Genomic DNA, 14,890 nt, shown 5'->3' with positions numbered 1-14,890 from the left:
GATTTATATAGCTCCAACTGTTTGCACAGCACTTTACAATATAAAGGGGGACAGCACAATTACAATACAGCAGGTATAGGAGGGTAATATGCATATGACATGGAGCTTACAATCTAAAGGCAGGGGAAGGTGGTACAAAAGGTGATAGATGCAGGGAATGGTCTGATGGAGGTGACTCAAGTACAGTTCTTAGGTGGAAATGGGGTAGGCTTCACTGAATAAATGAGTTTTCAAGGATTGCCTAAAGGCAGGCAGGGTGGGAGCTGATTGGACATACAAGGGTATGGAGTTCAGGAGGATGAGAGAGGTTCTGAAGAAGTCCTGGAGGTGAACATGGGAGGAGGTAACAATGAAAGCTAGAGAGCAAGATTCCTTGGGAGAAACAGAGAGGACGATTTGGCGATATCATCAGATGATGGGTTTTGTCGATGTAGTTGGAGGCAGCTCTGTGAATGGTTTTGTACATTATGGTCAGCATTTAAATTCTACATGTTGGGCTAGTGAAAGCTAGTGAAGGGACTGACAGAGTAGGGCAGCAGTCACGGATTGGTTAGTAAGGTGTGGAAGTCTAGCAGCAGCATTCAAAATAGGCTGAAGGGAGGATAGCCTGTGTAAATATTCACATTATCTGACTATGGCAGTTATATTTACATAGTATTTCCATAGTTAGTCTGGCTGAAAAAAGACAAAAGTCCATCCAGTTCAACTATTAAAAAAAAAAAAAAAAAAGTTATAATCCTATACCCACAGTTGATCCAAAGGAAGGCAAAAAACCCCCCAGCAAAGAATGATCAAATTTGCTCATGCAGGGAAAAAAATTCCTTCCTGATCCCCCGAGAGGCAATCGGATATTCCCTGGATCAACTTTACCTATAAGTGTTATATAATTGAAATGAATTGCCACCACATATTTTTTGATGAAGTAACATTTATTTATTTATCAAAAACCCTGAAGGGTTAAAACATCTATCACATTTTTAATACTGTCTGTGCCCCTGTTGGAGATATTTTAAATATGGCAGGCCTATGCAGTTCAGCCAGAAAATATATTTTCTTGGAATTCATCTTTCAGATACCATAGCTGTTTGCTGATTGATTGTACTTGTTACCTGGAGCTGATCTTTGGGATTATGTAAGGTTTATTTCATCATGCAGCATTTAAATGTACAAGAGACTAAAGATTCTATGCTGTTAAAATAAAAACAACTCCAAGCCATGTCTTTTTTTCACAAATGCACTAAACCTGCAAGAGCACCTAGCGCTTCCATCTGTAAACAATCTGTAAAATGACATATAACTAAAAGCCACATTTTTATTGTCTTTTGACTACTGCAATATTTCTTGAACAATAAAACTTCTATAAAAACCTTCAGTACTTGGATCACCCTGGTTAATGTAACATGCTACTTCCATCACAGAGATGCCAGTTCATATTTCAAGATTTGTGGAATATTTTAGGGTTTTATACAGTGTAAGAAATGTCAGCAAGTTCATGTTCTTACCCGGGATTGTAAAGCATCACCGCTGAGAGATTTTCACATGATTTTGACAGATCTGTCATTGATAAACTGAAAGAGGACAGAAGGCCACTCTGGGGAGAAAACAAAGGATTTTTATCATTCTTTTATTCCGTACATGCAAATTGATTCACAAAGAGCTTTCTTTGCTGGGATAAGCAGCATAGTTGGGCACCCTGCATACAGCCAGTAAGCCCTGCTCGAATAGAAGGACTGCAGAAAGATCTCATTCCAATACACAATTAACATGTTTGAATATATCAAAAGGACAGCAGAAAGATATGGCAAGTGACCTTTTCAAGTCAAGAACTGTACAAGGTACAACTGGCTGCTTAACCACTTCAAGTACGCCCTTCCTGTCCAGGCCAATTTTCAGCTTTCAGCGTTATCATACTTGAATGACAATTGCGCGGTCATGCAACACTATACCCATAAGAATGTTTTAGCATTTTTTTGAGACAGATAAAACTTTATTTTGGTGGTATTTATTCAGCACTGGGATTTGTATTTTTTTTTTTTTGCTTTATAAATGAAAAAGTCCAAAAATGTTGAAAAAAGTGTTTTCTTATAAAATTTTTCAAATAAATGTTTCTTCATAAATCTTGGCCAAAATGTATTCAGTTATCTTTTTAGTAAAAAAAAAACCAAATTAGTTTATAACTAAAAAGTATAATTTTTCTAATTCTTTTTTTACATTTTGATTTTATTTTTTTATATTTTTTTTATTTATTGTTACATACTGTCACCCTAGCAGTACAGTGTCACCATAGTGACACCATATGTGATCTCTGTGATAATTCACACGTAGTAAGCAATGATGTGAGAAGTGACATCTTGCTTACTACTGTTCATGTGATCACTGATTGGCCAATCAGTGATCACATGATCGGGACCTCACACAGAGGTCCCATACAATGATCGGTGTTCCACTGTGTCTGGAGGACACAGCGGGCACTGGATTGAGGTGCTGCGGCCACCTGCCCCTGCACTGCTCCTGTCCGGCCAATTATATACATGGGCCGGACGGGAAGTGGTTAAGGAAGAAAGAAGATTTTACCATAAGCATAGGTAGGTGTTCTTTACAGTAAAGCCAACCATACATGGATTAAGATTTGGCTGGTTCAGCAGGTACTGGCTGGGATTCGGTACATGTATGGGCAAGGCTGATTGTACCCAAATCAATCCATCAATTGACTTGGGTACAACCAGCCTGTCAGATTTTCTACATTCGATTAATACCAGCAGCTAAAGCAGTAATCATTGTGTTCTGTTGATCAGGAAGGTTCCCCCCCCCTCCCAACAGAACACATTAGCACTGCGGGAGGCAATCCCCCATCAACACTGACTGTGCTGATGGGGAATTGAATGATTTTCCTTCTTTCCACCCGTGGAAAACTCTTTTGTACTTATTTGACGTAAACCTGTGCTTTGCCCATGTACTGTAAAGTAACAAATTTGTTTTAAAGCAACCCCATCACATTTCAGTTATACTTTTCCAACACTCCTCAACTTGGCTTGCTGTTGAGAGTGAGGAGAAGAAGCCCTAAGTTAGCTCTCTTTTACACCACACGTGCATACGAGCTGATGAAAACAAAGGTGCAGATTTGACAGCATATTTTAGCATGCATTTTTCTAATGTATGTCTCTCCAAGAACACAATGAAAACAGTTGTTTTCTATGAGCACACCACAATGTTGGTGTCATGTGCCTTTTTCTTTTCTGTGCACAAATTTGCAACATAAAAGCTTCCAAGGGCACAAAAAAGCAATTGTTTTCTGTGTGCCCTGTTCAAACCACAATGTTGGTGTCACAAAACTTTTCTTCTACACATAAAAATGCAGTTGAACATGACATCAAAGTTGTATCAACAGCACACAAAGAAAACCATTGTTTTCTTTGGCCCTTGGAGAGCTTTATGTTGCATATGTCTGCTGAGGCAGGTGCAGAAAAAGGCAAATCTCTGCACATTGTGTGAACAAGACCTGAAGTATGCTCCAGTTGGATCTGTTTGAGCTTACACAGGGCAGCTGATTCTCTACCTGCCACATGTGACAGCAGTGACCTAATCAGCAAATGCAGTTCTCTACAATTAAGCCCAGAGGGGTGAAATGTGTTAGCAGGGTAGACCCAGGGTGGAGGGCTGTGGTGTGAGCTGTCCATCAATTAACTTGTTGGAGTTTTGTAACATCGTTGGAGTTTGTCCTTTCTTTTGGTGTTACTTACACAGAGCAGGAACGGGCTCCTTGGGCTTCACACCTGTCTGGCAAAGCAAGGGAAATACTGTTCACCCTTGATGCGACAAGGTCTTGGGATTACTTTAAAGTGGTTGTAAACCCCAACATATACCCAGTGAAGTGCCTTGCCTTAGGTGATTCACAGATGAAACACATTCTTGTACATAAGTTGTACCTGTTTATCTGTAGCCATCTCTTCTCTACATCCTTTCAAAGTCCAGAATTTATACAGCTTACCTGAGCTTTCAGGAAGCAGGGGGAAAGGGGAGATGAAGTTACAATCTGCAGAGCTCACTGAGAGTTGATTAGAGGGAAGGGGCACTCCTCTCTCCACACAGCAACAGAGCTGAGGCTGTCAATCATAAGCTGTGTACTAGATGTCCCTCCCCTGTCCACTTTTTTCTCTTGGTGTCATGAAAACTTGTCAGAAGTGATTAATGCTGATAGCAGAGGAATGAGGCAGCAGAGAGAAATGACACTTAGTGCTCTGAATTGAACACACACGATATAGGAATCTGCTTTGTTCATATTTCATGTCAAAAGGTGTACAACCACTTTAAAGCTGGTCTCCATATTTGAGTGACATTTAAATATTTTGGATCCAAAACTATTTACTTTACTACGAGATGCAGTGATTGTGCACATAGGATTATGTAGCCTCAGCAACATACAGTTTACTGGGCTAAGTTCCCGTAGTGGGACAATACCTTCTTGTCCCAATAACAGAACAAAATAGAAGCGGCCTGAGTGGAACTCAGCTTTTTACAGGGAATACAAAGCTTCCTCTGATTGGTTGAGGTGGAGAGGCAGGCTGATGACGTCATAATCTTTGACTCACCCAATCAGGAAGAGGGTCGGGAGTGGGACATGAGGGTCTTGTCCCACTGCCAGAACAAAAAGCTGTATACTGTAGGTAGCTGAGGCTACATGAAGCTTACCCCGGGCACACAGCTGCTGCATCTCTTAGTGACGGTAATAGTTTGCTTGGATCAGCTTGTTGGAAACAAACTATTTGAACTTCGCTAAGAGCTAGAGATCAGCTTTAACTACTTATTTATGTACTCACCTTCCTTTTTTCTCTTAATTTAGCAGCTTCTTTTGGATGATTGAAGCGAAACATGTTGGTCCTACCCAAGAGGATGACAGCCCCTTTAAAAAAAAATAAATAAAAATGTGTAAACACAGGTAAAAGTTTTCAGCAGATCACATTATAATATCCCCAAACACTAGCACCATATTTTGGTTGGAGATCAAACAGCCTACTAGTATGACTTTCGAAAGTAGTTGAAAACCTGTACAAAAAAAGAGCATACATACAAACTCCATGCAAATGCTTGGTAGGGTTTTAACTCAGGACCCAATGCCACAAGGCAAGAATGGTACTGCTCACCTACACAATCCTATGATTAACATGATATTATTGGATTTTTTTTTTAATAGATATTTTGCTAATCCCATTCATACCCATCCTTCACTACACTTTTACAGCCTGTAATAGATAAAACACAAAAGGAAAACAAAAGTGTCTTTTGAGGTCAACTTTATATTAAATTGCTACAAAGATGTCAATGAATGTCAGCAATATAAAATGAAACCATCATAAACAATGGAGCTGATACATTACGTTAAATCTCTTGTTGTCAGGTGGAAACAAAGCTGGCTTTCGAACAGAAGCTTTTCAATACTCCGGGTACAAAAGGTGAAATTTACAAATGCACACCAAAGTGTGACTGTCATATGAAATATAATAATGAAAATCCTTATTGGGACACAACTGTTCATGACCCTGTAAAAACTCTCATCACTTGGGGTCATAAAGGGTGTAATAAATTCAGGAGTCATTACTGCCACTGGGGCATGGCAAACATGACTGTGTAGAACAATGGTTATTAACACTTTGTATGTGTACCCCAGGGGTACTCTTTTCATGGGCTAAGGGGGGCATTTTTTACATCTCACAGTAAGTTCTTCATAACAACTTGGAATTCTACACCTCACCTTGTGGAATGGGCAACTGAACTCGATGCCATAAGGGAACATTTGTTCTTGCAGGGAAATGACAGGGAAGAACAACTTAAAACTACTTGGACCTACTGTTCAATGTTTCATTATTCATTTGCATTTCAGGATTGGAATGGGGAAGATATCCCCCCAGCCTCCAACTAGATATGATGGAGTTATCACAACACCTCTTCTCCCTATCAAAGCCCTGGTGGTCGTCCTCCTTCTTTCCTACTTTCCTTTTCAGGCGATTCTTGTCTCCTCTCTTCCCACTTCTGGGCTCTAGCCTTACAGGCTTAATTACCCCCTCTCCATTAACAGGCACATCTGACAGCTGAATTGTATTACTTTTCACTGTGTTTTCTGAAGAAGGCAACCTCTAACCAATCTGATTGGGCTGTGTTGTTCCTAGTTAATTCCTAGATGATCCAAGATAGTAGTGATTCAGCACTAGTGCCTTCTGTCTTTTATTATCAGCATTTACGTACCTATGCAAAATCTTTTGATGTGTACGTTCCATCACAAGTGGAAGATTTGAACCATGCCACCTCTGTACTTTCTATATATTGTACCTGTAACTCCTGTTATAAAAACTTAAATAAAACAAGCTTGAACATATAATAGTTCTTTTTTTATATACAATGTACTGTCTGAAAAAGTAGTCCATGCAATTAGAGGACATCACAAAATAATGTATATTATTTATATGATGCCTTCTTTTGGTTAGCCCATATATAGTCAGCCAAGCAGAAATCTAATGTAAATCTAGGCTCATTCTCAGCCTTGAAAACATCCAAGCATAGAAAATGGGCCAATTGTACACTGTGTCCTCCAAAAAACGATTTTGCCTTTTCCAAATAAGCCCAGGATATAAGAAAGAGCTTTTTTGTATCATGGCCTAATTTGGAATAAAGTAATGGACACAGTGTGAGATATTTTTTCTTAGTTTGGGTATTTGTGATTAGCATACCTTCATTGGGTTTCACAGGGTGCATTAAAGTAGAACTAATGGCAAAACTTTTTTTTCATTAAGGATTGAGTAAGGGAGGGTTATAAACTCGGCCAGTTTTTTTTTTCCACCATCTGTGTCCCGTTGAGGAAATTGCCCTTCTCTTCCCATCCTCATAGGAAGTAAGAGGAATATCCTCCAAACTCAGAGAAACCCTGGTTGCCACCAGGAACTAGTGTCCCCATCTGAAATTTTCCCCTCTATTCCTGGTCTGATGACTACTCAAAATTTGGGATTTTCCTTCATCTTCACTGGTGATAACAGTAAACAGGACAAATGAAGAGGATATATCTCCCTAAGGCCTGGTTTATATCTGTGTGGGTTTTCAGTGCACATTTACATAGGCACGCAAGCCATCAGGAAAAAGGTTCCTGCACCATTCAAAAAATGCAGCGGGCGGGAAATCGCATAGTGCTTTTGCACCATGCAATTTCCCTGTGGTTCCCACATCTGCAAACACGCTGTGCTCTTAGATGAATGCCAGCTCTGCGCACTTTCAAACAGCAGCAGGTTTTGACTGCGGGAGGTTGCAGGTGCAGGAATTTACTGTGATTCCCACACACGCAACCAATGCATAGATGTGAACCTGGCCTAACAGGGGAATAGACAGCATAAAACCTGACAGGTGTAATAATCCCTTTGTAGTCCAGCCAAAACTAAAAAAAAAAAAAAAGGTTTTGCCTTTAGTTATACTTTAGGCTGAGAAACACAACATTATCAGAGAAAATATATGAAAGAACTCTATGTACCCCCCCTTAAAGCAACCATTCTCAACCAGGGTTCAATGAAACTCTAGGGTTACTCCACAGGTTGCTACATGACCTTGCAGTTAATGAAACCTGCAAATTTCCACAAAAAATTTTCATAAAACCAATGAACTTTTTGGTCGCCTGTAAGGGTGGCACTATGACCACCACTGACCCTCAATGAATGGGTTTTCCCTAGGGTCCAAGTTGCTCCCTGAGACCTGAAAATTGTTTCAAAAGTCCCTCCAGGATAAAATGGTTGAGAAAAGCTGCGCTAAAGACTGGCTCTCATCCTATAATATCTATATGGAGTGAATTATTTCTACCAGTACAATAAAGGTCTGGTCTAGTCTATAGACTAAAGCTGGGAATACATGGTATAAAACCTGGCTGTTTCAGCAGGGACCAGCCGAATTTCAATCTGTGTATGAGTACTGTGGTTGTACAGAATGCAATTTACTAATTACCTTCTGTACACCTGCCCTGTCAGGCTTTTCCCGCTTGATCAGCACTCTAGGCTATAGCCTGCAATACTGACCTGTGTATTCTGACACTGGAAAAGCTGCCCCACTATCAGAATATGAAAGATCAGAGGGAGGATTCCACATCTACATCGAGTGTGTGGATGAGGGGTTCAAGTATTTTTTTTTATTCAACCTGCATTTTTATGTATGGGCTGCCTAATACAATTCAGTATCTTCCTACTAGGCATTTGGTAATAAATTACATATTGATGACACAGAGTAATCAATCTCCAGCAATCCAATAAAGATATATTCACATCACTGCATTTTACTGGTATCTGGTAAAATCCTTCCTGTTACATCTTTTGGTGGGGTTTCCAGCAAAACGCTCCTTCCATAGGGATCAATGGTAACATGTAAAATGTGTGTAAAACCCACCCAAAGAAAACTACATAACAATTACAACACATGAAACACAGTGATGTGTTTCAGGTTGCTTTATCACGTACCAGTCTACCCCCATTCATTATAGCCACAGACGAATTCTCACACATAATATTTGTTACAAGCAAAATGCCACACACAGTATTCATCCAGGTATGATAATCCAAAAAAACACATACTGGCAAGGGGAAAATACTAGGAATATCCATCAAAGAAGGGAAAACATGCAACACACATCCATCACATCCACAAAAGTCACATAGAATGTTGACAGTCACAGGGGAAAACACCACAAGACACACAAGTCATTAAGGAAAAATGCCACACAGAACAACTTCCAGGCTAAATGAAAAAGAGCATACACAAGAATATACACACACTCTCAGGTAAAGATAATGTATGTACCCCAGAGCTAACATGCATCACCTAAGAAAAAGGGAACAAAGACAGAATGATCATTTACCTTGCCTTATACATATTTTCACAGTTTTTTTTTATTTCAGTAGCAGTGACTGAAGCAATAATTGTAAGAAATACACAAAATGTTAATTAAAATCAATATACCTATCAACCCTAGCCAAATTATTTATATCTTTGGAGTTACTGCAACTGGAGGGTTGCCTAAACATGGATGAGTAGCCATTTGCTGTCAACATTACAGACCTAAATATGAATGGAGGTAGTCTTCTAAGCAACAACATGATATAGCAACGCACAAAATAAACTGGATGGCCCTTCATTTTTTTTTTTTTTTTTTTTTTTTTACACAGAAAGGTAAAGCTGGCCATACATGTTTTGAATTTCATGTGATTCCTGGTAAATCAGATGACACCCTCCCTGACAATCCTCTGATGTGGTCTATACAATGAAACGCATTACACACAGCGAGCGGTGACATCATCATGCTCACCAGCCAAGTGCAGTGGTGCTTTCAGTGATGGTCTCTCTTAACTTCTGTATCTGTCGGCATTTTGAATAAATTATACTTGGCAGCGCTGCATTATTTGGGCCTTTTTTATTCTTTCTGTTCATGTGGCACTGTGGAATGAGTTGGTAATTTGTTGAGCACATCTTACAGCCAGAGTAAGCAAAGAACAAAGGTATACCGCTCAGGGAAACAATCCAGACCAATCCACAACAGGTGCAGGCTATGGCTCTCCACCACACACGATGCAACAGGAAGAAGGGTCAGCTGCACACCGGAGGATAGATGAATATAGTGTGTATTTATTGATCCATAGGACACACAAACCACCAGGATATGAATACAGGACCTGTTAATGCGTTTCACACGATCTCATGCTTAACCTCCCTGGCGGTATTCCCGAGTGTAGCTCGGGGTAAAGTTTCAGCACCACAAGCGGTAACCCTGATCTACACTCGGGAATACCTTGCAGCACTGATCCGGGATCTCTTCTTCACTTACCTTGTCCTTCGCTCCCACGATGTCCCTCCTGCAGTGTCCCCGGCAATGTCCTCCGGCCGATGCCGGCATCTGTCTTCCGGGTTCCATTTCCTGCGACGTCGGGACGTACGGGGGACGGAACGGCGGGAAATGTAAAAATGTGGAAAAGTGACATTCACTAAATACACTAAAATCACATAGTAAAACATTACTGTATCAAACCATTTCACATACATTTTGTCCCTAGTGCTTTGTCCTGTGCCCTGCCTGCATATTTACTGTTCTTTCTGCCTGGAAACTGAGAAAAGTCCATGGTGTCCAAAAAGCGTCCCTTTAGGTCAAAAGCGGTTTTAGATCAGCTAGAGAACAGCGATAGTAAATTAGAACCACTTGCAGAATTGAGTGATAATGATTCGTGGGGAAATTCATCATCAGACACTGAAAACGATTTTGCGACTTTGATCAGTGATGTGCGAACTTGGCGCTATATTTCAAATTTCAGTGTTTTTGGTTTGATTATATTATTGAATTAAATTTATTATTATATTATTTTTTATGATTATTACATTATAATTTATGATTTCGTGTTTCAAATTTTAACATACCCGGGATGTTTACTAGACTCTTGTTCAGACAGATTTCAGTGAGTTATTCCTAAAAATTACAGGCCTACAATAAAAAAAATACATATTGCCATGCAAAAAAATGTACCTACCACTTTGAGCACAGAAATACTGACATAATCAGACCGCTAGGGAGGTTAATCATGATTAAGCACCAGATCGTGTGAAACGCGTTAACAGGTCCTTTATTCATGTCCTGGTGGTTTGTGTGTCCTATGGATCAATAAATACACACTATATTCATCTATCCTCCGGTGTGCGGCTGACCCTTCTTCCTATTGCAGCCAAAGTAAGCAACTTGGATGCTTGTGCATTACAGAGCACTTTTGACCTCCGATAACATAGATGTGTGTGAGTCCGGTAAGCATTGTGTGCACCTGGCGGTGTGGGCAAGAGCAGTTGGCTGTATAACATTCACAGGATTCTTTTGGCTCAGAACACCTCTATACTGGACTCTCTATTTTTGTGTTTAGGGACTTGACCTATATATTTATTTCACTTTGATTTACTGTATTTACATTTGCATGTGTTTCATTCATTCACTTGTATGTGTTCAGTTTTAAAGGGATAGCGCATCATTTTTTTTTATAGTTTTGTGTTCAGTATTTGGATGTTTTGTGTGCAATGTACCCCAATTTACCTAATGTTTTCACTAAGTATGGAGTTTTTTTTTTGTTATTTTAGAAATTCGATATGTGGTTGACCTTGCTAGCAATTCCCGGATGATAGACTTCCATCTGGGGATTGAAGGAGCTGAGCAGGAAAATTCTAAGCTGAATAATGACAGTATCCACTCAACAGCAGGTACTGTGCAGGTATTCTGCCAGCCAGGGGCATCAGCTGCCAGAATACAGAGGCTGGCAGGGGAGATTCATTCATCTGTGCCATTTAGCGTAGATCAAAGAATATGTTTAAAATTTCTTTCAGCCCACAAACTAAAAAAAAAAAAGTATCTGTGTGTGGCCAGCTTAGGAAGCAGATGATTAGGCAAAGGGCTCATTCACATAGTTGCTGAGAACTGACCTCCACTTTTAACAGACTGTGCATCCACCTCAGAGCTGCATACAGGAGACTCATAGAAATGGATGCAGATGAAGCAGCTGCATGGGCACAGTTGCATGTCAAAATCTGACATACGAACAGGAGTGCGCACCTGAACACAGACACTGTGCATTCGGATGTGTGCATCTGCACCTGGGACTGACATGCGACTGTGTCAATGCAGCGATTACATTTGCATCCACTTCTATAGGCTGCCTGCACACAGCTCCAAGGTGGATGCACATGCAACCGAAAATAGCTCAGCACTGAGAACAAGTCTCAGCACCCATCTGAATGAGCCCTTAAAGTGTTACTAAACCCAGGAACCTGCATTCACTATATCTGGTCTCCCACAGTACACGCAACATAGAAATGCAACTATTTTAGTAAATATAAACTGCTAAATACATTTTCTCATCAGCAGTTAGAGCAGTCTTGTGACTTCTATCAGTGTCAAGCATAGCACGCTAAAGCTTGTAGGAGGAATTTTCATTCTCCCCTGATTGTCCTATGAGGCTGCATAACCCGACCCTCTGTCTGGACAGCAATGATTGGCCCGGAGCTGAACACATGCACTCTCCCAAGAAAAAAAACCTCTCTAACAACACATACCAAACTGAGCATGTGCAGCTTGCCCCCAAGGCTCTGTTCTATCAGCAGATGGATTAGGGACAGTAGAAGAAGGGGGGGGGGGGTCAGAGAAGATCCCTTAGCCCCTTAGATTCCACAGTGAGTATGACAAGCATGCTTTACTGCATATACAGACTGATTTTACTGTTGTGGGTTTAGTAACACTTTAAAATGATAATGCATTTCTCAGTGTGTGCGAGTGTGGGCATGCAGGGCATGTCAAAATGGACAAAAAAGGGCAGGGCAGCAGACATGAGCTGCAGTAGTAACGACTGGCAGATGGCAAAGTCTGATCATTACAGCCTTCCATCCTACATCTTAACCTGAACTGTACAGTGAATATAAAGTAATATATTTAAAACTTTTAAGGAAAACTTCTAAGAAAGTACACCAATTTGACAAAATAAGTCAACCGAAGTAAAAGAGTTTCATTTTTTTTCACCTTTGTAGAAAATCATCTTAGTCTCCTTCTATGTTCATCCAAACCTGTTGATCTTCCAGATCATGAAGCTTTCCGCTTCAGTTCCTTTAATCAGCCGTCCACCAGCTGGGTGTCTCAAAGTCGACTGAGGTCCACTTACAAAACCTACATCTTCCAATATTCCATCACTGTGGGCTCTTTGGTTCAGCTATATGTCATCATAAAAAGACTAACGAGATAGAAAAATGACTGCAAGGCCAGTATCAGCATTACAAATTAATTTATGATTGCCACTGGACTAGAACAATTATATATGTCCCTACGGGAGGGGGAATAACCTGATTATTAACCTTCCATTAAAGTTTCTAGAACTATTCATTAGCTCTTTCAGTGAAAATCATCACACGTAGTTTAATATTTTCATGTAACTTTGATCACCTCAGCAGTCTGAGAACAGTGTGTTAATAATCATAACAAAACAGATGGTAAAGTGATGTACTAGGCGGAAGGTTAAGCATAATGGCTGTGTTATGTACTATAGCTCATTTCACTCACAAGGTATTTTCTTCTCGCTTACATGAAAGCGTTCTTTATAATTTAATAAGCCTAGCAATGAAATAAATTGATACTTACTAAAAAAAAAAAAAAATCTCAGCACTAGCAGCCAACTACTAATCAGGGGCCTCGAAACTGCGTCCCAAGGACCGGATGAGGCCCCTTGCTAGCCTTTATCCAGCCCTTGAGTCACTATTCCTCCCAATGATGTGAAGCAGTATTGCTCCCACTGACATCAACAATGGAGCACTATTCCACTGATAACACTTATGTGGTACTATTCCTCCCACTAATATCAATGATAGGGCACTACTCTTCCTCCTACTGGCCACCATCCCTGAGACCATAATTATTCTCACTGATGCTGGACCCGAAACATTTTCTACCCCCATTGGCCACACTCTGTCCCTCAAAGTCTGAAGGACCATAAACTGGCCCTTTGAAAAGTTTGGAGACCCTTGATCTAATTCAAAAACGTCTAACTCCAGTGAAACAATGTTACAATTTGGAAAGGTTTGTTCCCCTTGTACTCAATGACCTCATGTGGATGCTTGCCCTGGTCTTCTTGATGGAAGATAGGTGCCAGAATGAGCCATTACAGTGAGCAAGCTGCAACAAGGACAATGACCATTTCTGCTACTGACATTCTATTTATTGCAATGCAAAGTGTGTATTTAAATATGTTAAAGCTTGTAGGAGGAGTTTTCTTTGTGCCCTAGGAGGATGCAGAACCCCTGACCTCTGTCTGGACAGTGCGGATTGGCCCTGTGCTGATCACATGCACTCTCCCAAAAAAAAAAAAAAAATCTCTCTAGTAATAGACACCAAACTGAGCATGGGCAGAGTATCTCCACACCATATGTCTTATCAGGAGGTAAGAGGGGGACACTGGAAAGGGGAGGATCAGAGAAGACAGGATCAAACAGCATTTTCACACTATGCAGAGGATTAACTCCTTAGGTTCCACAGTGAGCATAACAAGCACGCTTTACTGCATTTACTGACTGATTTTACTGTTGTGGTTTTAGTAACACTTTAACTAGTAAAAATGGTGTATGTATCATGTTTATCATATACGGTATATTTTTCCTTTTGCATTTACCGATCAACCTGGGTATACTGTGTTATGCTACAAAAAAAAAAAAAAAAACCCCCTTGGTTTTCACGTAGTCATTAATACACTTTAATAGTCTGTAGAAGCCACTTTTACACTGACCTGAAATAAGCATGGGTATATTTGGGTATCCTAGCACCTGATATATACAGGCTTGTTCCGGGTCAGTGACTCACCAGGTATTGGAACAAGGATGAAAATGACATCCCTGAAATGTGAAACCAAGTCAGCAATAGCAGCTTCTAGATTTGTAACATAAGGGAACAAAGGGAAGCATACAACTACCATAGTAAAACATGTTATTAAACTGAACAAAAAAAAAAAATCAAATGCACTCACATTAACCAGATCAGGTGTGTGCCTTTAATCATCCTTCATAGATCACAGAAGAGGGCTCTGAGGAAGAGGCTTATGCAGGCCATAGATGGGGAGAAAAACTGCAGATTTTTCTTTTAAAAAACGAAAAGTCGGTTGTTCAAGTGGCCGACGTTACCATCAATGGTAAAAAAAAAAAAAATCGGCCGATTTTCTACCCGTCTAGAGCCGGCAAAAAGTGTCCCTGCAGAGAGCTCTGCTATTTCTTTGACAGTTCTCTGACAGTTCCTTGACATTTATAGAAGTTGCAACAATGTATCTATTTGTTTCCATTTAGGATACAGATGTTTTTATTCGGAAACAAATAGATA

At 40.2% G+C, this 14,890-nt stretch overlaps 1 protein-coding gene across 2 annotated transcripts in view; it reads right to left on the bottom strand.

The window, feature by feature from the left end:
* The window catches only part of KIF16B (kinesin family member 16B), a 273,891-nt gene that overhangs the window by 55,433 nt on the left and 203,568 nt on the right, over window positions 1-14,890 (bottom strand). For both annotated transcript variants that reach the window (XM_089691598.1, XM_089692251.1), the window contains exons 16-17: window positions 4,818-4,900; window positions 1,503-1,591 (exon numbers count right to left, since the gene is read on the bottom strand). In XM_089691598.1, the coding sequence (XP_089547724.1) occupies window positions 1,503-1,591; window positions 4,818-4,900 (172 nt within the window). The remainder of the gene's footprint in view (window positions 1-1,502; window positions 1,592-4,817; window positions 4,901-14,890) is intronic.

This window comes from Staurois parvus, unplaced genomic scaffold (genome assembly GCF_062004578.1).
Source record: "Staurois parvus isolate SC_StPar_1 unplaced genomic scaffold, SC_StPar_1.0 ptg000001l, whole genome shotgun sequence".
Lineage (NCBI taxonomy): Eukaryota > Metazoa > Chordata > Amphibia > Anura > Ranidae > Staurois > Staurois parvus.
This window is presented reverse-complemented; position numbering and strand designations above follow the sequence as displayed.